Here is a 19,471-nt window from a genome sequence, read left to right as displayed (position 1 = left end):
CGGAAGTGGTTGGGGAGTGAGGCTACCCGAAGGGGGCGGTTCCCGTTCCACAGCGGAGCCGGATGTTTGCAGAGCTTTGACAGGCGTGGCCGAGGGAGCAGTGCCCGAGCGCGGTAAGCTCCAGGGCTTGGGGTCCCTCCGGGTGGGGTACGGGAAGGGAAAGACCTGGTCATCTGAAGGAATGGGATCCGGGTAGGGGAGACCCGAGCAGATCTAAGGAAGGGGAGCGGGGGTGGAATTGCGCCTGGGGCCCTGGGCTTTCTGCTGCGGGGATTGCCCTCACTTTGGCGCCTGCCAGGAGAAAATAGCCTCTTTCGCTGACTTCTTCTTGCCCTACCCAGGGCAGAGGCCAGGCCAGATAGCTTTGAACAAGCCCGTGGGAGGGAGAAGTCTCCCAGATCCCATCTAGCGAAGCATTAAGGATGAGAAATTTGGGGAGAAGTGTTCCACCCTGCCACTTCTTCGGACAGGCTTTTAGATCACTTTCTTAATTTGTGAAATGAGATTAATTACACTCAATCCTGGTTTTAAAAAACTCAGCATAAATGTGATTGTAGTTTAGAGTCTTGTTATTGTAATGGTGTGGGATATGTGTTTTTGTAATTCTAGAGCCACAGCTAATAGGCCAATGCAGCACCAGAAAAAAACGATTTCAAGAGTCTATCTCTGGTCTGCATAAAGAAAAGATTAATCGAGAAGTTGTTCTTTTGAACCTTGAGAATTGCATAAATGAATTGTTGAGGGATTGCCTTTCACCAAGAGTCTATCTCAGAGAACAATTAAAAATCTTGCCTCTTGGGCTGGGATTGTGGCTCTGAGGTAGAGCGCTTGCCTAGCATGCAGGAGGCCCTGGGTTCCACCCTCAGCACCACATAAATGTAAAATAAAGATATTGGGTCCACCTAAAAACTAAAAAAAAAAAATTAAAAAATCTTGCCTCTGTAAGTTGTATGACTTTTTTGCAATTTGCTTCTCACTTTCCTCAAACTGTAAAATGGGCCCAGTAAACAGGCTTGGTGGTACATGCTGGACCAGTGCTGTTTTGAAGTTAATTGCTTGTGTCCAATTCATTTCCCTCAACTGTATTAGTTCCCTTCTCCACTTAGGAAAAGAATTCACTTATTCTGTAATTCACCTAATGATTGAGCACCTACCATGTGCCAGGCATTATTATGAATAGGTTTTTTGTTTCTGTGGTACTGGGAATGAAAACCAGGGCCCTGTGCATGCTAGGCAGATGCTGTACCACTAAGCTGCATCCCAGCCTTTGAGTGAGTTTTTAAATAGTGATTCTCAGGGGGTTTGTGGACCCCTTACATTTTCATGTAAGTGTTGACTATTTTTTAGGGAAAAAAGTCCACAAATGACATCATTTTGGACAACCATTTCCACAAAGTTAAAACTGGTACCTAAAGTGATTCTCAAAGATTTGAGGAAAGTTACATGGTTGATCTGCTGAAAAGGAAAAATTGATCTCAAGAGTGGGAAGTATGGAATGGAATGGAACAGGACTTGCCATTGGTTGGTATCTTAGGCAGCTAGCATACATGATTTCCACAACTTTATCTTAGAATTTTCTTTCACTCACTGGCTTTCTTCACTCTCTTGCTGATTGTAGCTAAACTTCTGGGCTCAAAGAAGGCGACAGCTGTGTGTTAGAGGGGGACTAGGGAGGTTGGTATGGCAGGGAGGTGGGACCATTGTGATTACTTTTGAAAAAGGAGATTATGTGGGGAATTGAGGGAGGTCAAGTTTAGAAAAACTTGACAGAGGAGGAGTATATGGAAAATAAGTGGAGTTCAAATTCAGCCCCCTGTTAGATGTGTTCTTCTTTCTCCTTCACACATAGCTCAGTCCCTAACTGCTACTTCTAATCCTTCTGTTCACTTTGGCACAAGTTATTTCTTAGCACTGCAGAATTATTTTCCTGGGAGGAGCCTTAGCTTCCACAGATGAGGACATTGAGGCCCAGGATTTTTGCAACTCGTTGGCTTGACAGGACCATAACCCTGAATTCCATGTACTTGACCCCATGCTTTTTCCATCACATGAAGCACCTACTGTATGCAGAAGGATTTCTCTGGGATATCTATTAGTGATGATGGACCCCCTGGTGCCTGGGCAGTGACAAGACAGAAAGGATGGAGAAAATGCTCAGGCCTAGAGGGTTTTGCTTTGGATTAGATTCTGTCCCTCTTATTCAGCTGTAGGCCGCTGTTGGGAAGCAGCCCACAGTCTCCTGGTTGAATGGGGGAGGAGCATGTAGAAGGATGCGGTGAATCGCTTCAAAACAGAAGATGGCCTACTTTGGAGGGCTGAGGGTTGCAGAAAAGTAAGGGAGTTAGGCATTAGAGTGAGGGTTCTTAGTACTCACTGAGAGGATGTGGATAAGGCCAGGGGAGAGGGAGAGAGAAAGGAAGAAGAGGACTTTCTGACCCTTTGATTCGGGAGCTCGAAACAGCTTTTTCCACTGACTCAGTGGTTGCCCTGGTAACGGGGTAGTTGTTGCTACGCTCAGGGAGCAGCTCACCATCCAGAGTCCTTGGCTGTGAAATTTGCGGGAGGTTGTCATGTCGCCTTAGAGCCCAGCTTGTGGATCTCAGATGACAGCTCTCTCCTTCTTCCTACCCACCCCCAAGTCCTATCTGCTCTTCTTATCTGCCCTGCTGATTCTCTGACCATATATGTCATTTTCTGGGCTCCAGGAATGCAGCAGCCCTGAGAGCAGTCTCTTCTAGGGTTGGAAAAATGGATTGAATTAATACCCCCTCCCTCACCCATCTGGTGAGAGCAGGAGGTGAATCCCGCACGACTGAGGACAGAGGATGTCACCACTATATGGCCAGGTCCCAGACGAGGAAACCTGGTTCAGTGTCAGCTCTTCTCCCTGCTTCCTACCTGTCTGTCACTGACCTTACTTTAGCACTCCAGATATCACTAACCACTCCCTTTTCTATCTGTGCCCTCCAATCCTTAGAGTAGTCTATCCACCTTTCCACCTTGAAAGTGGTATGCGAACCCTCCCACAGGTCTTAACATGGAGACCTGCAGATTTGTCTTTTGGGACTAGCCAGCAGATTCCATTCCTGTTGCTGGTTCCTGTCCTGGGGCAAACCTAGCTGGGCTGCTCAACCATGACCTTTTTTCTGGGACCCTGTCATCTCTGGCTACCTCTTCTTCTCAGGCCAGTGGGGAGGGGTGGAGAAGATAGGATCACAGCCATGCAAGGCCTTTGGAAATCCTTAGATTCCTTAGATTCTTATAACATCCACTGTGTAACTGCTGGGACCCACGAGGCTTTTGTACTCCAGGAACCCTGAGGAGAGGGACATGGACCTCTGCCCTTTGCTGCTGGGACTGCACCCCACCAGCCAGTTGGGTGGTAGGCAGCTCAGGACCTGGCACAGATCTTCCTATCTAGCTGAGGACCTGAGGGAAGGTACCAAGCTGTGCCATGCTCCATGGAACTCTTGGCAAGATGAGAAGTGTTGAGGAATAGGGACAAGGGAGCCAGGAGAGGGAAGAGGGGCCAGGAGGGCTTGCAAAAAAATTACGGAAGGTGAAAAGAGGGGGTTTACTGACCCTCCACCTTTTTAACTCTCCTAGCTCTGCCTTCAGGTTCTGCCACGAAGGATAGGTTTTGCCATGGATCCGCTCTCAGAGCTGCAGGATGACCTGACCCTCGATGACACCAGCCAGGCTCTGAACCAACTGAAGTTGGCCTCCATTGATGAGAAGAACTGGCCCTCAGATGAAATGCCGGACTTTCCCAAGTCAGGTGGGCACCACCAGGTCTTGGGCAGCTGTAGGCATGTTGGAAGGGAGACCTACTTCCTGCTGAAGGGAGAGCCCAGGGGAGCAACCTGGGAGCAAGCAGGGCCCCAGGATTGGGCCAGGAAAACAAGCCTTCCTGAGTGTATCAGCAAGGGTGCATCAGGGAAAGCACTGTATCAGCCACCTGGATTTATACCCTGATTTTCTCCTTTTCTCAGATGACTCCAAAAGCAGCTCCCCGGAACCAGTCACACACTTGAAGTGGGATGACCCTTACTATGACATTGCCCGGCACCAGATTGTGGAGGTGGCAGGTGAGCACACCCAGCTCTGCACTTTTTTCCTCATGGTCTGTGCTCCTGGTTTAAAGAAGCTCACCCCTCACACCATAGGGGAGGGGTCTGGGGGGCATGCTGGTGTCTACCTATGGTTTGACCTAAGATCTTGGAGCTCCTCAGCACATGTACCTTTCTTTAAAAAGCACAGGCTTGATTGTGATTGCCTCTTGATACTTTCACTCCTCACTGCTCCCTGATCTATGGTCCTGTTGTTTCCATTTGAGATGATACATGGGAGGCAATATGGCCTAGTAACTTTGAAGTAAGAAAGTGCTGGGTTTGATCTCCAGCTCTGCTCTCTGAGCTCTTCCTCACTGGGTCATGAAATCATGAATGTATGTCAGGGCTTAGTGCTGAGCAAGAGCATAGGTGGCCCTGAGTGAGTAGCCTTGCCTTTCCCTTTATTCCATTCATTCCAGTCTCCATTTTTCCCCTTCCTTCCCCTTGGCCCTGAGGTCAACTTTTCTACCCAATCAGTTATTGGAGAGGAGGGGGCGTGTCAGTCCTTCTTGGGAAACCATAACTCTAAGGACTTCTGGAATGGACAGAGCTTCCTTCCAGAAGTTCAGAGTAACTAGCTCCTAGAGTATCAAGTTCCTGGCAGATGTGTACCCTGTCTTGAATGGGTGGAGAGTCCCCTTTGGGTCTCTGCCTCAGGAACCTTCCTCCTTCCTGCTCATGAGGAGGACCCAGAAGAAACCTGGAGCAGGAGGTAGTGAGCCATAGCTAAACTGGCTCTTGTCCTCAGGATTCCACCGCCAGAAGAGGCAACCCTGAGGCTAGGCAGCTACAAGCAAGGGTGACAGCCTCTCCTTGCTCTGAGGCAAGGAGAGCCAAGTAGATTGCAACCCCTGGAGCCCAGGGTGGTACTGATGCTGGGAGAAGCCACATGCCTGGAGGCATCAGGCCTGGGGAAGCAGCAGGGAGCTCCAGCCCTCTGAATGCTGGACTGAGGGGTGATGGGGCAGTTGAATAGGTTGCCCCTAATATCCAGTGTGTTTCTGTGGTCTGCCTTTCTTGGGGGCCTTGACCCTGACCTCTCTCACCCTTACAGAAGTAAGACTGAGAGTTTCTTCCTGGCCTGGTCCTGACCTGGGCTCAGGAGAGTCCCCCTGTGAACCTGGATAGAATGTGGGGATGTCCAATGTGAAGGAGTCTACCAGACAGCCTCTTAGCCTATGTGATTAAGTCACAAGGCAGAGCTGGAGGAGGCTGCCCATCCCACCTCCACAAGTGTCCCCTTGTTCCCCAGCCAGCAGAGCTGTAGCATTTTTCTATTTCCCCAGGGTGTGACGAGCCTGAGGGGGCCCAGTCAGGTAGGTGTTAGTCCTAATTCTCTGTGCTTGGCCTCTCTGGGCTCTGGCCTCTGGGGCTGTTGATCAGGAAGGGCTCTTGGTGGAGGCCAGTGGGGCTAGCTTAATTGCAGCCCTACTCTGGGAACCTGGGAGCTCTTGGTGCCTGGGAGACGGAAATAACAGTTTATGGGAGGCATGATAGGGTGGAGGCTGTGTGGGGACACACCCAGAGCCCAAAGAGATGGAGCTCCAGGGGACAGAGGGGCCTCATCCATATCAGGTCTGGCCACTGGGCTGGCTTAGAGACCCCTGGGTGATGGTGTCCCCATGTGCATGCCTCTCTGGTTGATGAGTAATTTGGATTGGTATTGTCCAAATGAGGCTGGTTTGATGAGCCCACAGTGATGTTCCTGACACTAGAAACAGAGAAAGAGCCCATGCAGGAAGGGTGAGTGGGCTGTGTCCCCAACTCCTCTGCAGCCTCTGTTGTACCTGATAGCAGTGGCTGTCATGCTCCTCAGTCAAACTTGACTCAGTGCCAGTGGGTTCTTTCCAGTGGTGTGCTGGTAAATGTTTAACAGGAGGCTCTCTAGAAAAGAAAAAGAAAAAAAAAAAAGATTATTATTTGAAGCATTTGCAATTTCTGTCACAGCTGGTTTCAAGCTACCAACATGATGTCACGTGGCTCACAAAATTCCTGACAATTTAACAGATGTGTGTCTCTAGCACACCATAGGCTGCCAGTCCTAGCCTCTTGAGTGTCCGAAGCCTGCTCTGCAGGTTGTGAGTGCTGGGGCTGGTCTGGCAGTGCCTAGAATGCCTGCTGGAGGAGCTGTCCTGTTGCTGATTAACACCCAGGCCACCCTGAGAGAGTCCTGATTGGTATCTGGGGAATGCAGAGGCCTCACTCTTGGGCCCCGTCTAGCTTTCCACACACTCAGGCCCCTCCTTGTTGCACTCTCTCCCCTGGTCCTCTGGAGACAGCAAAGCTGCCAGCTTAGCCTTTCCCTTAAGTCTCCAGGACAGAAGCTGGTTCCCTTCTGGGCCAGGTGGGAGTGTTCTGTGCCTCTTCATAGCTTCTTGCAGCAGCTGCAGCAGCTGCCTTGTCTGCTGCCAAGCACCGGGCCACCCAAAGACTTGGGTAATGGACTCCACTTTAGTGTGTCCAGTGTTCGTTGGAGTTAACTTCAGGAAAGATCCGTCTGGTATGAAAGCTGAACCCAGAGATGAGAGGGCAGGGGCTAGACCCTAAGGTTGCCCCTACTCTCATTCCTTCCCTGTCTGGGAGTTTTGTCATCTGATCCCTCACTGTACCCTAGCTGTCCTCTATTTCCATCCCTGTCCTTGCTTCATTTAGTGCGAGTTCATAGAACGATATCACAGAACTCTGGAACAAGCCAGTATTGAGTGCCCAGTGAGGAAAAACTCACTTATAGTCTTGGGCTGAGGGTGTAACTCAGTGATAGAGCATTTGCCCTGCATGTGTGAGGCCTGGGTTTGATCCCCAGCCAAAATAAGTTTATGCTTTAGTGAATTGGTTCTTTTATATTTAAAAAAATTTTTTGTTGTTATAGGTGGACACAATACACAATACCAATACCTTTATATATATATATATATATATATATATATATATATTGCTGAGGATCGAACCCAGTGTCTCACATGTGCTAGGCGAGCACTCTATTGCTGAGCCACAATCCCAGCCCCAAGTGAAGTAATTCTTAAAACTGGTCAGAGGCCTCTTCGAGACCTCTAAAGGTATCCCCAGTATAGGTAACTCTCTAGACAAAGTGTGTATGTGCTTATAATATTTTTATATAACATCAGGGAGTTGATGGATCTGCTGAGCACATTGGCAGAGCCCTGTTGAGAACCCAAAGCCTCCCATTTCAGGTGCTATGGCCAGCTGAGAGAGGGAACCACAGGCCCCTGGGACTCACCCCAACTGCTTCTTTAGCCACTTACTAGCTCTTCACATTCCAGAGCCATGAGAGCTCACAACTTTCTACCCCAACTCCTCAGATCTGCCAGGCAATGAGGGCTGTCTTATTGTTAGGGTAGAAGGAGGAACAATCTCTTGGAAGCCCCTCATCCTAGGAATTTCCTCTGCTTAAGAGTATGCAGACAGAGTGCTTTGCCTTCACAGGCTCCTGGTGGGAGACCTGAGCTTCCTGAAGACCAGATTGTGTGAGCCGGCTGTTAGTCTAACCCTTATCCCTGTCCCCTGCTACTCTGTTCTTCCTTTTGCTAGAGCTGTGAGAAGTAAATTGGAGCCAGCACAGAGGCCCAGAACCACCCACAGCTGGCCTGGAAGGAACCCAGCACATGAGCATCTAGGCTAGGTGTAGAAGAGAGCAGGTGGCATCTGGACCTTCAGAGTAGATGTGCTTCTGGAAGGAGCTGCACTTCCTCTTCACACTGGCACACTGAGGATTCTCTGTCAGTCAGGAGAAACTCTGTCCCAGGCTTTGGGAAACTCACTGTCTAACACAGTCTAACTCGTAACCTAAACATCAACAGGTTTCAGAAGTGAACTGTGTGTACCATGTTCTGGTGACCTGTGACTTCAGGTTTCCAACACCTACTGAATACTGCCACATGCTGGATTAGCACTATAGATCTAAGGCCAGACCAGACACAGTTCTTGTCTTCTACCTTTCAGGTGTCAGGAGGAGACAGGGGTTGTATGAACAGTTACATGAGAGAGTCAGTGTCATGACAGGTTATGCTGGGAGCCATGAAAAGGGGCAGCTCACCTCTCTGAGGGAAGGAGGGGAGGATGTAGGCTTCAGGGAGGAGATTAGGTTGAGTGTCCAGCATTCACTAGAGTTAACTTCAGGAAAGATCTGTCTGGTATGAAAGCTGAACCCAGCCTGGCATCACAAGCTTAGTGCCTATGTGTTGGAGGTGTGCATAGTGTGACTCTGGAGCCCAGAGTCCTGTGAGCGATTTTCAGGGACATTTATAGAACTAGGGCCACGGAGTATATCTGGAGTGGATTCAGGAGGAAAAGAGGATTCAGTGCTGTGTGTAGGGGCAGATAGGTGTTTATAAACCCCCTGGCTAGATGTTGGGCAGGTTGGGAGCATGTTTCAGGGCTTGGTGGGCTGGGCCTCAGAACTGACACAGGAAATACTTAGAGGGCCCTGGCTGGGACTTTCAGGGCCCACAAAGCCAGGCTGTACTTTGGGTGGAAATAGGAGGGGTCAGGGACTGATAGAGAGGTTGGCTGTGACAGACAGACTGCTAGGAGTGAGGCCAAAATACCAGGTTGTACAGCTACCATGGACAGGGCTGCCCTGCCAGAAGCCTCCTTCTACCCTGCAGAGCGCCCTGTCTCAGCCCTAGAGCAAAGCAGGAGGGTGTTGCCCGTTCTGGAGCAGCTCTGACTCCTGACCTCTGTCATGGACCAGGCAGGGTCAGCAGGACCATGGCTTGTTAAATATGGGGAGACACTCAGCCATCCTTAGTCCTCAGAGGCAGATGTGGAAGGGCAGAGTGTCCCTGCAATTCCTGGATTGGTTATGTGGTTTTTTATTTGCCTCTGAGGCTGCAGGAATTAGGCAAGTGTAGTTTGGTATCTCTGGAGAGGTGAAAGGAAGGTCCCTGGGACATGGTGGTGTGGGGACTAGGCCTGGCCCCATTGAACTGTGCTGGCGGCCTCTGACCCATGCTGACCCTGAGGACCATCTCACTTTGGGGACAGTAGCATATGTCTCAGGAAATTCCCGGCTTTGTGATAGAACCAGCTGGTCAGACCATTAAACTGTTGGCAGACATCCCTGGTGATCACACCCGTGTGAGCCTGTTGCTAGAGGTTTATACACTCTTTGAATTCCATGTTCTTCAGATTCTTTAATATGAAAGTATATGATTTTTAGAAGTGTGCAGAGGTCAGTCGAGCCAAGTGTGATGGGTCATTCCAGTAGTATAATCAGAATGTGTCGTCAATGGTTAAAAGTAAGACATGGCCATTAAGTATCCAGGCTCATTTCCTCTAGGGCTTCAGACTCTCTGAGAAGGTAGCTTTAAGAGGTTTTCCAGATACTTGTGCCTCAGAGTGGGTGCGTAAGTGCAGACAAATTTTAAGATGACTGGCAAGATAATAAATGCTTCGGTGAATGTGAGTTTTTTAAATTGAGGTAAAATTTATATAACAAAATCAATCATTTCGCTGGCCTTGGGGTGCAGCTCTGGAGGTTGAGGCAGGAAGATTGCAACTTAGCGAGGCCCTAAGCAACTTAGCAAGACCCTGTCTCTGAATAAAATGTAAAAAAAAAAAAAATTCTGGGGATGTGGCTCAGTTGCTAAGCACCCCTGGATTCAATTCCCAGTACCAAAAAATTAAAATTAAAAAAAAAAAAACCCAACACAGTTTTTTTAGAGTATCATTCATTTTAAAGTGTACAGTTGGTGATGTTTAGTATATGGACAGTGTGTGCAGCTGATTCCAGAACATTTTCATCTCCTGTGCCCGTACCAACCCTGTGCCTGTTAAGCAGTCCCTCTTCTCCCGGCACCTCAAAACCACTAATTTGCTTTCTGTCTCCAGAGAATTACCTATCTTAGATACCTCATAAATAAAATCATACAGTAGGTGCCTGTTTGAATCTGGCTGCTTTCACTTAGCGTGTTTTCAGGGTTCATTCATATTAGCACATATCAGAACCGTTTTTTTTTATGACCAAACAGTGTTCCGCTGCACGGATATACCCCATTTTCTCTACCCACTCACCCACTGGGGGGCATTTGGGTTGTTTCTACCGGCATTACTTTTTTTTTTCATTTAATTTTATTTTTTTTTAGTTGCAGTTGGACATCATACCTTTATTTTACTTATTTATTTTTTTGTGGTGCTGAGGATCGAACCCAAGGTCTCACATGTGCTAGGCAAGTGCTCTACCTCTGAGTCACAACCCCAGCCCATACCAGGCATTATTTTTTTAAAAAGTGATGTTGGTTTTTGTACCCTGGTCACTGGCCTGAAAGCAACCAGTCCCTCTTTCTTAAGTGGCGTGCTCTTGAGTGCAAGCACTGCCTGAAGGAAGTGTCCATGGGCTGCTCAGGCCTGTTACTCACTGGCACAGGTCTCCAGACTGGCACCTCTATGTTCCTCACCCCCACTCTTTTTTTTTTTAACCTTTATTTTTTATTTATTTATTTTTATGTGGTGCTCAGGATTGAACCCAATGCCTAAGACGTGCCAGGCGAGTGCTCCACCATTGAGCCCCACCCCATCCCCTCCCCCATTGTTTTGGTTCATTCAATCCACTGGACTCCATCTTTCTTCATACCTAGGAGATGACAAGTATGGGCGGAAGATCATTGTGTTTAGCGCCTGTCGGATGCCCCCTAGCCACCAGTTGGACCACAGCAAGCTCCTAGGGTGAGTATCTATAGAGAAGGGGCGTGGGACCTTTGCCCAGACCCCAGGTAGCCCATAGCCATTTTCCTTACTGTTCTTCCCTGCTAGGGGACCAGGCCACCTCCCTTAATGCCTCACTTCCTCCCATGAGGAGCTGTTTTATATTTGTGGGAGACTTAAGATTTAGACCTAGTTTCTAGTCACAGAAACTGTGACCTTGGCAAGTGTCCTTGAGCCTCATTTTCTCACTCTCCAGGGGGATAGTCATCCAGTCCTCCTTCCTTATGGGGTGAGATACTGCACGTGAAAATGTGTCAAGAAATAAAATAGCATCCAAATTATCATATGGTGTATTATGTGGTCGTGATAGTTGGTCATCTATATTCATAATTAGTGTGATATTATTTTGTGCCAAATTTGGTGCCTGTGCTTTCTGTTCCTATGTGGGTTCTTTTAGCCAGATACATGTAACAGAGACATCCCTGAATTCAAGTTCATAAGCTGGTTGAAGGTGACATATGGCAGATCCTGTTCTGATAACCATTCATCTCCAACCAGCACTGGGCGCACGTTGGGGACCAGCACAGTCAGGGTGTGTGGGCATCCAAGCAGAGCAGTACCTGACCTCCTTCCGCCTTTTCTCTGTGCAGAGCGACCATCTTGTACTTCTTTCCTAGCCAGTTTAAAGCACTCCCTAATTGTAACATTTCTGTACTGCCCATAGCAGTTAGAGCTCATTGAGGTCCCGGGTGGTTGTGTGTGGGGATGGAATGGGCTGGGCTTGGGGACAAGGCTAGAGTGCCACAGTGGAAGGACAACGGCTTGAGTTTGGAGTCTCACCTAGTCCCTGGTGAGCTAGGGCTGGAGGCCGAATCCCTCCAGTGTCTGTGAATTCTTTCTTTCTGGCCTTCTGACTTCCTCCCACTGTTCCTCAGGGGAGGCAGGCAGAATCTTGTCCGGGCCTACCACGTGGTCAGCCAGGAATAGCCAAGGAGCTCAGCCTGAGGGTGGCTGAGTCACCTGCCCTCCCCTCTAGCTTTTTCACCATCTCTGGTGTACCAGGTGATAGACTGATGGCCGATAATCATCCACGTGGGAGGAAGTCAGAGGATGGGGATGAAAAAGACCCAGTCCTCGGAAGACAGCTTGTTGAGGGAGGTGCACCCGCTCTGGGTCTTCCCCCAGGTTCAAGAACCCCTCCATCAACCCCTGCTCTGGGCCCTCCATCCTTCCTGGGCAGGCAGGTGCACGCGTGCATGCGTATACACACACACACACACACACACACACAGCCTGGTCACAGTGCTGAGGGCAGAGGCTCTTCCTCCGTGGATCAGGCTGTCCTGTTTTCAGTCAGATTACCTCAGACTTGGCTTTTCCCAGCTCCCCAGCCAGCTCTGCGGGTTGAAATGGAAAATGCCTGAAACTTAGAGTCAGAAGGCCAGTTAAACTTCAGTTGCCTCTTAGTAGCTATGTGCTTTGGGACAAGTTTCTTCCAAGCCCTATAAGAATGAGAATTATGGGGCTGCGGTTATAGCTCAGTGGTATAGCAGTTGCCTAGCATGTGCAGGGCCTGGGCTCCATCCCCGTTAAGAACAAAACAAAACAAAGAATGTGCCTGCCTTAGGGTTGTGTGAGCAGTGGGTAGGATAGTAGATATGAAATGTCATTGTGTATGTTTGCACAGTGTTACTATTTTGAGAGGCTGGGAAAATGTAAGTAGATATAAAGAAAAAAAAGATAACTATGAAAAAATAAAGATTCCCATAAACCTACCACCCAAAGAGAAAACCACGGTTAATATTTTATGATTCACTTCCTACTTTTTTCCTATAACATGAGGAACACTTCCGTTAGTTTTGTACCTTACATGATGTTTTTCTCTTCTGGGCACTAAACATTCCTCAAAGGTATCCTTCTAAAAACACTTATTGACATTTAACATGCGTACAGAAAAGAGAACAGATTGTAAAGTGTGCTACCTGATTTTTTTGTTGTCATTACAGGATCTCAGTGTGTTGCTCAGGCTGCCCTCAGACTCCTGGGCTCAAATGATCCTCCTGCCCCAGCCTCTCAAGTAGCACAGGCAGATGCCGCCGTACCTGACTCTTAGAAACTGAACACACCCATGTCACCACACCCCAGAGACCTTTTGTCCCTTGTCTCCACCTCAAACAGTAACCTCTGTTCTGACATTCTGACTTCACAGATTAGTGCTTTCTGAGGAAACATCCTGTGAGATATTCTATTTGTAGAAGTCACATGATTTCTTTGACCAGTTCTCTAATGTTGGACGGCTTGCTATTTTTGTTGTTTTCTTTTTTCCCCCATCATAGAAGTCTGGGATGAAAGCCTCCTACAAAAAAGTTTCTGTTCATCTCGGAACAGAAACACATTATCCTTAAATCCTGGACATACTTTTACAGGTTCAAAGAGTTTGAACATTTTATAGCTTCTGATAAACATCACTTCGTTATTTATCTCGGCAGATGAATGTGCATTTTCACTGCAGTCTTCGCTATTTTCATAGTGGCAAATGCCGTCCTTTTACGCGACAGCTCTTTGTAAACTGCAGTGTGCTCATTGTGGGTAAAGGGTGAATTATTGTGTAGTTAATGATTGGAATTAGTAATAATCCAGCATTAGCCGCATTTCATGCTTGCCTGTGCTGCTCCAGGCCAGCGCCAGGAACAGTATTTAGGTTGCCCTCTCCGGGTCGACCATGTCCTGTCTGGCACTTGGTCAAATCCTTGGGCACTTCCCCAGGCATTTTCCCTCCTGTCGTCCTCTTTGATGTTGTTAGCACTGGGCCTGCCCAGTCTGGAGTGGCGTCCCTCCGGGAGCCTTGGGGCTGGTTGGCCAGCCAGAAAGAGGACTTTACACTGGACTTCCCTCCCTTTCTTGAATTATTCCATCCTTTCTTTTCATTCCATTCGTTCGTTCTCTGCATGCTTAAGAGCACGTGTGTATGTGTGTGTGTTGGGGTGGTAGGTACTACGTTGTGAGCATAAGGAATCTGAAGCGTGGCTCTTTGGTCTAATAACAGCCTAATAACTGGAGCTGAGGATCTTCTGGCCACCTCGGTTGCCTCTCACAGCACAGTGTTTTACAGCCTGTGCTGGAGGACCTCACATGTGAAAGGCAATGCTGTCCCAAAGTCAAGAATGCAGGCTTTGGGCTGCAGCTGTAGCTCAGTGGCAGAGCGCTTGCCTTGCAATGTATGAGGCACAGGGTTTGATCCTCAGCCCCACATAAAAATGAAACAAATAAAATAAAGGCATGCTGCCCATTTATAACTACAAAAAATAGAAATTAAAAAAAAAAGAATGCAGGCTTTGGAGTTGCACATGTCACCTCCACCCTACACCACAAGCTGTGTAACTTTGGATAAGCACTTGACCTCTTTGTTCCTTGCCTTCATTTGTAGATAGGGATAATATCAGTTCCCACTGTTACAAGGAAGGAATGAGATGATGTATGGAAAGTGTTTGGCATACCCTAAAAGCTTACCTTGCTAAACAGAGGCTCTTGTTATTACTGACTCGGGACAATCCTCTGAGGGAAATGTCGTTCCCTTTTTACTGCAGGAGGCAAGACGTCCCAGCTTAGAGTCCAGGTTTTCTGACTTCTAGTCAGTGCTCAAATTGAGAGCTATTGGGCTGGGGATGTAGCTCAGTGGTAGAGCACTTGCCCAGCATGCACGAGGCCCTGTGTTCAATCCCAGCACCCAAGGAAAAGAAAATGAGTGCTGTTATCATTATTTTCCTGCTTGGCCCAGCCACCACCCTCTGCCTCCCCAACAGGAAGCTGGTGACTGATTATGCAGCCAGAATAGACAGACCTTGGCTGAGGGGTGTGGGGGTGTGTGTGGTGCAAGCAGCAGACTCCTAGGACACCGGTTTCTGTCTTCACCTGGACTGGGCCACACTTGTACGCAGGTCATGTCTGAGCCATTTTTCCCTTGAAGGTACCTGAAGCACACCCTGGACCAGTATGTGGAGAGCGACTACACGCTGCTGTACCTGCACCACGGGCTGACCAGTGACAACAAGCCCTCCCTCAGCTGGCTGCGGGATGCCTACCGGGAGTTTGACCGAAAGTGGGTTGGGGAACCAGCAGCTCTGCAGGCTCTGGCTGCCCTCGAGCGGGCAGGAGCTTACGCTCCTGGTGGAGCCCCGCCCTGGGTAAACAGAGTCTGAATCAGAAGGGCCACTGCTTAAATCCCAGTTCCTCTACTTCCTCATTCTGTGACCTTTCATGTTACTGAATCTCTCTGAGCCTCTTGTTTTTCTAATCTGCAAAATGGGGCAACAATGACACTTATCTCAAGTGCCTACCATGAGTAGTCAGATCAGAAACTGCCCATTAAGAACCCTATTTGACTGGGGATGTAGCTCAGTTGATAGAGTGCTTGCCCCGCATGCACAAGGTCCTGGGTTCGAACCCAGCACCACACACACACACACACACACAAAGAACCCTATCTGGCCAGGTGTGGTGGCGCATGCCTGTAATCCCAGTGATTTAGGAGGCAGGAGGATTACAAATTCAAGGTCAACAACAGTTTAGCCCTAAGCAATTTAGTGAGCCCCTGACTCAAAATAAGAAAAAAAAAAAAAAAAAAGGGTTGGGGATGAGGCTCAGTGGATTAGCACCCCTGAGTTCAACCCCTGAAACCAAAAAATAAAGAAATAAATAACCAAAGAACCCCTGTCCACTCCTGAGTTTCCCATTCTTCTCCCACAGATATAAGAAGAACATCAAGGCCCTGTACATTGTGCACCCAACCATGTTCATCAAAACCCTGCTCATCCTCTTCAAACCCCTCATTAGGTGAGCAGGTGGCTTCCACACGTGTCCTTTGCACCTCCAACACGTCTCGGGGCTGAGCACCTTCTGCAGACCCAGACAGCTTGGGGCCACACCTCTGTCTGAGCTGGGTGGGCAGAGCAGGGGTGGAAGGCCCGGGGGGTGGCACAGCCCTGACTCAGGCCCTTCCTTCCATTGGCAGCTTCAAGTTTGGGCGGAAAATTTTCTACGTGAATTACCTGAGTGAGCTGAGCGAGCATGTGAAGCTGGAGCAGTTGGGGATTCCTCGCCAAGTGCTCAAGTGAGACGGGGCGGGGGGCCAGGACAAGCTGGCCCTGGGCAGGGAGCTGGAGAACCCAGGGTAATGAGAAGAAGCGAGTGTCAAGTGTCGTGATTCGGGGACAGCAGACAGTCAGAGTAGAATCAAGCCCCATTTTTGTCACAGGGTGTGACAATCTCTTTAAATGTTTGCTTTGTCATGGGTAGCATGAAGTCGGGTTGTGAGGATTAAATAAAATAATCCATGTAAAACTGCGCAATAAAGGCCTGAGGAAGTTGGCTGTGGAGACTACAAAGCCAGAGGGCCTGATCCCTGTCCCATCTGCCCCCCAGGTATGATGACTTCCTCAAATCCACCCAGAAGAGTCCTGCAACAGCCCCCAAGCCCATGCCACCGCGACCACCCCTCCCCAACCAGCAATTTGGGGTCACGTTGCAGCAGTGAGTACCAGGGCTGAGGGCTGCTGGGGCCAGGCTGGGCTGCAGACCCTCTCAACACCCTTGTCCCCACAGCCTCCAGGAGAAGAACCCTGAGCAGGATCCCATCCCACTTGTGCTCAGAGAGACCGTTGCCTACCTGCAGGCCCATGGTAAGTGCCAGGGCCCTTGCCACCCAGTCATGGGGCCACCAACTTCCAAAGTCACCTGCCCCCAGTTGCCCTTGGGAGTCTGCTGGGCAGGGCTGAGGTCCACCCCCACTGACTCTACCTGGAACCTGAAGACAGAGAGTGGGCTGGGAAGCTACCGGCTACCCAGAGCTCTGAGACTCACCAGGCCCCACTGTTCCCAGCTCTCACCACCGAGGGCATCTTCCGGAGGTCAGCCAACACCCAGATCGTGCGGGAGGTGCAGCAGAAGTACAACATGGGTGAGTGGCCCCGGGCTGTGCAGGCCCCTGAGTCGGTGTGGACCCCGAGGGTGTGAGTGTGTTAGGACAGGGAACACGTGTGACTTAGAAGAGTTCTCTGCTTTCTGCCACCCTGTAAACAAGGCTCCCAGAGTCTCTTCCTGTCAAAGGCTTATGTGGCATTTGGTGTCACTACATAGGTCCCTCTGTGCCTGCCTGTTTCCAGGCCAGCTGTCAGACTCTGGGTCCCCTGGGCTCAGGCTTGTTCACAGGGGTGGGGCTCACTCCCCCCACATGGTCTGAACCTGCATCCCCTTGTCACAGAGGAGGAAAGGAGGCAGGTGTAAGTGGTGGCTCCTGAGAGGAGGGGGCTTGTGTCCTGGCTGGAGCCTCAAGGGGCCCACCTGGTCTCCACGTGGCTGCTGGCCTTGGGCTGGGCCACGTGATCTCCAGCCTGCCTCTCCCACCCAGGGCTGCCAGTGGATTTTGACCAGTACAATGAGCTGCACCTGCCAGCCGTCATCCTCAAGACCTTCCTTCGGGAGCTTCCAGAGCCCCTGCTAACCTTTGACCTCTACCCCCACGTTGTGGGTTTCCTCAGTGAGTTGCCCTCTTAGCCTGCACGACTTCTGCCTGGTCTGGGGTTAAACTGGGGGCAGGTGTGTTTGACTGTCTACCCACCACCTCAGCCAGCAGGCTTGTGGGCCTGAGCATCTCCCAGGAAGTCTGGTGGGGTCTCCTCATTGCCTTGTGTCAGAGCTTCCTGAGCCAGCCCAGCTCCCCCATGACCTGATTTCTTATAGACATCGATGAGAGCCAGCGAGTGGAGGTGACACAGCAGGTCCTCCAGACACTGCCTGAGGAGAACTACCAGGTGCTTCGATTCCTGACTGCCTTCCTGGTGCAGGTGAGACTCACCTCAGCCTCCACTGCTCACTTGGGGTACAGGGAGGGAGGAGGGGGAGCTGCACTGTGGCTGGAACCAGGAGGCAGGACTGTGGCTTCCTGATGCAGTCCCCGATTCCCTTCACAGATTTCTGCCCACTCTGACCAGAACAAGATGACCAACACTAACCTTGCTGTTGTCTTTGGCCCTAACCTGCTGTGGGCCAAGGATGCCGCCATCACCCTCAAGGCTATTAATCCCATCAACACTTTCACCAAGTTCCTCCTGGACCATCAAGGGGAGTTGTTCCCCAACCCTGATTGCAAGGGACCCTGAGCCCAGCTCCACCGTCCAAGCCCCTTCTCTGGTACCCCCAGTTTGGACTCCTCTTCCTGGCTTCAGCCTCACAGATCCTGGGGCTTTTGCCCAGGAATGGGGTGAAAGCCCAGGAAATGGAAGCTGGAGCTAGCTAGCTGGGTGGCTGGTTCTCCTCTGTCTGGCGCTCCTCCTCACAGGCCTGGGGGCTGTTACCCTGGGACGTTTTTCTTCGCCTTATACTTCTCACTGCCTCTTGGGGTGCCTGGGTCCTGCCAGGCGCTCCAGAGCCCGGCTTGGCTCTTCCAGCTGGAGAAGGCCTGAGCCCTGTAACCCCTTCCTGCCTCCGTTTCCCTGGCAACAGTGGATGACAAAATCACTGCCGGCTGGGCTGGTAGCTGGGGCTGGTTCTCCCTTCCTGATTGCTGGAGAAGGAGCAGCTGAGCCCATGGTTTGCCCTGGCCATGCCAGGGAGCGCCTCCCTGTCTGGGTGCAGTTGCTCTGCTTTTCAGAAGTCCCACTGTACACTAGCTGGACACAGGCACCCTGCACCCACCCTCCCTCCACAGGCTCAGCCTTGGGTAATTCCACAGCTGAGGAATGACCAGGCCGGAGTCCGCCTTCCCCAAGTGGTACTGCCCCAGGACGTCTTGACATGCCAGGAATGGCAGGTTGGATGACAGGACAGAGTCCTGACATCCATTTTAAATAGTGCCCCCTGCCCCCCGAGTCCTAGTGTCTGGGGGTATCAGTGACTCAGGCCTTGCCTGTGTCCCACATGCACAGATTCGAGGCCATAGGCTCTTGTGGACCTGTATATTGTGGAGTCATGTCCCTGCTCTGGCCAGAAGTGACTTGGTGCCTCAGAATATATGGTAGCTGCCTTGTCCACTGGAGACTCTTGGAAGGAGTCTGGTGGAGGCTCAGTGCCCACAGGAGGGGCAGGGATTTTACTAATAGTTGAGCCCCTGCTAGGTGGGATCTAGCGACCTTCTGAGGGAGTGTGGGGCCCCAGGGTCCTTTTGTCCTTCAGAAAACCTGGCCCCAGCGATGGTTGGTATCCCTCATCCCACTTCTTCCTAATGAACCTGAGGACCTCATTCCTACAGCTTTGTCACCCAGTGGCAGGGAATCTCTGCAGTAACCCTCCCCCACAGCCGTGGCCAGGCAGGGCAGCTCCTTCTGTAAGCCAGCCGCTGTGGGGCCAATCTCACTGCTGTGTCCCCAGGCCTCTGGCACATCAGACGCCAGGGCGTGGACCTGCTGCTGGTTCTGTCAGCCCCTGTGTCTACAGCCTGGCCCTGGGTTGGGCCATCTTGCTTTCTGCCCTCCTTTGTATATCAAGCCTTGCTCACAGCCCCATTTACTGGGAAGCCTTTTGGATCTGTCTGGACATTCTTCATCCCCTGCCCTGCTGGGCTGTTCCTGGGGGACACTTGTACTGTGAATCAAGTGTTCACATTCACACCTGATGACTTCTGTGGCACCAATCATGTATTTCACCGTTTGCACTTTTTATACTTCAATAAAAATGGAGATGAAAAACTGCCCACCTGGCTA

The 19,471-nt window shown here is 50.3% G+C and overlaps 1 protein-coding gene across 2 annotated transcripts; it reads left to right on the top strand.

Annotated features, from left to right (window-relative positions):
• Positions 1-39: 39 nt before the first annotated feature.
• On the top strand, positions 40-19,461 carry Arhgap1 (Rho GTPase activating protein 1). 2 transcript variants are annotated; one of them, XM_076847130.2, is made up of 13 exons: positions 40-113; positions 3,619-3,778; positions 3,993-4,088; positions 10,709-10,796; positions 14,743-14,874; positions 15,522-15,608; positions 15,787-15,885; positions 16,197-16,304; positions 16,377-16,453; positions 16,654-16,731; positions 17,182-17,310; positions 17,514-17,617; positions 17,744-19,461. In XM_076847130.2, exons 2-13 carry the CDS (start codon positions 3,646-3,648, stop codon positions 17,930-17,932), a joined length of 1,320 nt encoding a protein of 439 aa, XP_076703245.1. In that variant the 5' UTR covers positions 40-113; positions 3,619-3,645; the 3' UTR covers positions 17,933-19,461. The 2 variants fall into 2 exon arrangements, with proteins under 2 accessions (XP_076703245.1, XP_076703244.1); XM_076847129.2 differs by having other exon boundaries at positions 41-113; positions 3,607-3,778.
• Positions 19,462-19,471: the final 10 nt, after the last annotated feature.

This window comes from Callospermophilus lateralis, chromosome 2, assembly GCF_048772815.1.
Source record: "Callospermophilus lateralis isolate mCalLat2 chromosome 2, mCalLat2.hap1, whole genome shotgun sequence".
NCBI lineage: Eukaryota > Metazoa > Chordata > Mammalia > Rodentia > Sciuridae > Callospermophilus > Callospermophilus lateralis.
This window is presented reverse-complemented; position numbering and strand designations above follow the sequence as displayed.

Coding starts and splice junctions, on each gene's coding strand:
- Arhgap1 (XM_076847130.2), top strand. CDS start 3,646: ATGGATCCGCTCTCAGAGCTGCAGGATGACCTGACCCTCGATGACACC. Junction 4,089..10,708: donor CCAGATTGTGGAGGTGGCAG/GTGAGCACACCC, acceptor CTTCATACCTAG/GAGATGACAAGTATGGGCGG. Junction 15,886..16,196: donor ATTCCTCGCCAAGTGCTCAA/GTGAGACGGGGC, acceptor TCTGCCCCCCAG/GTATGATGACTTCCTCAAAT.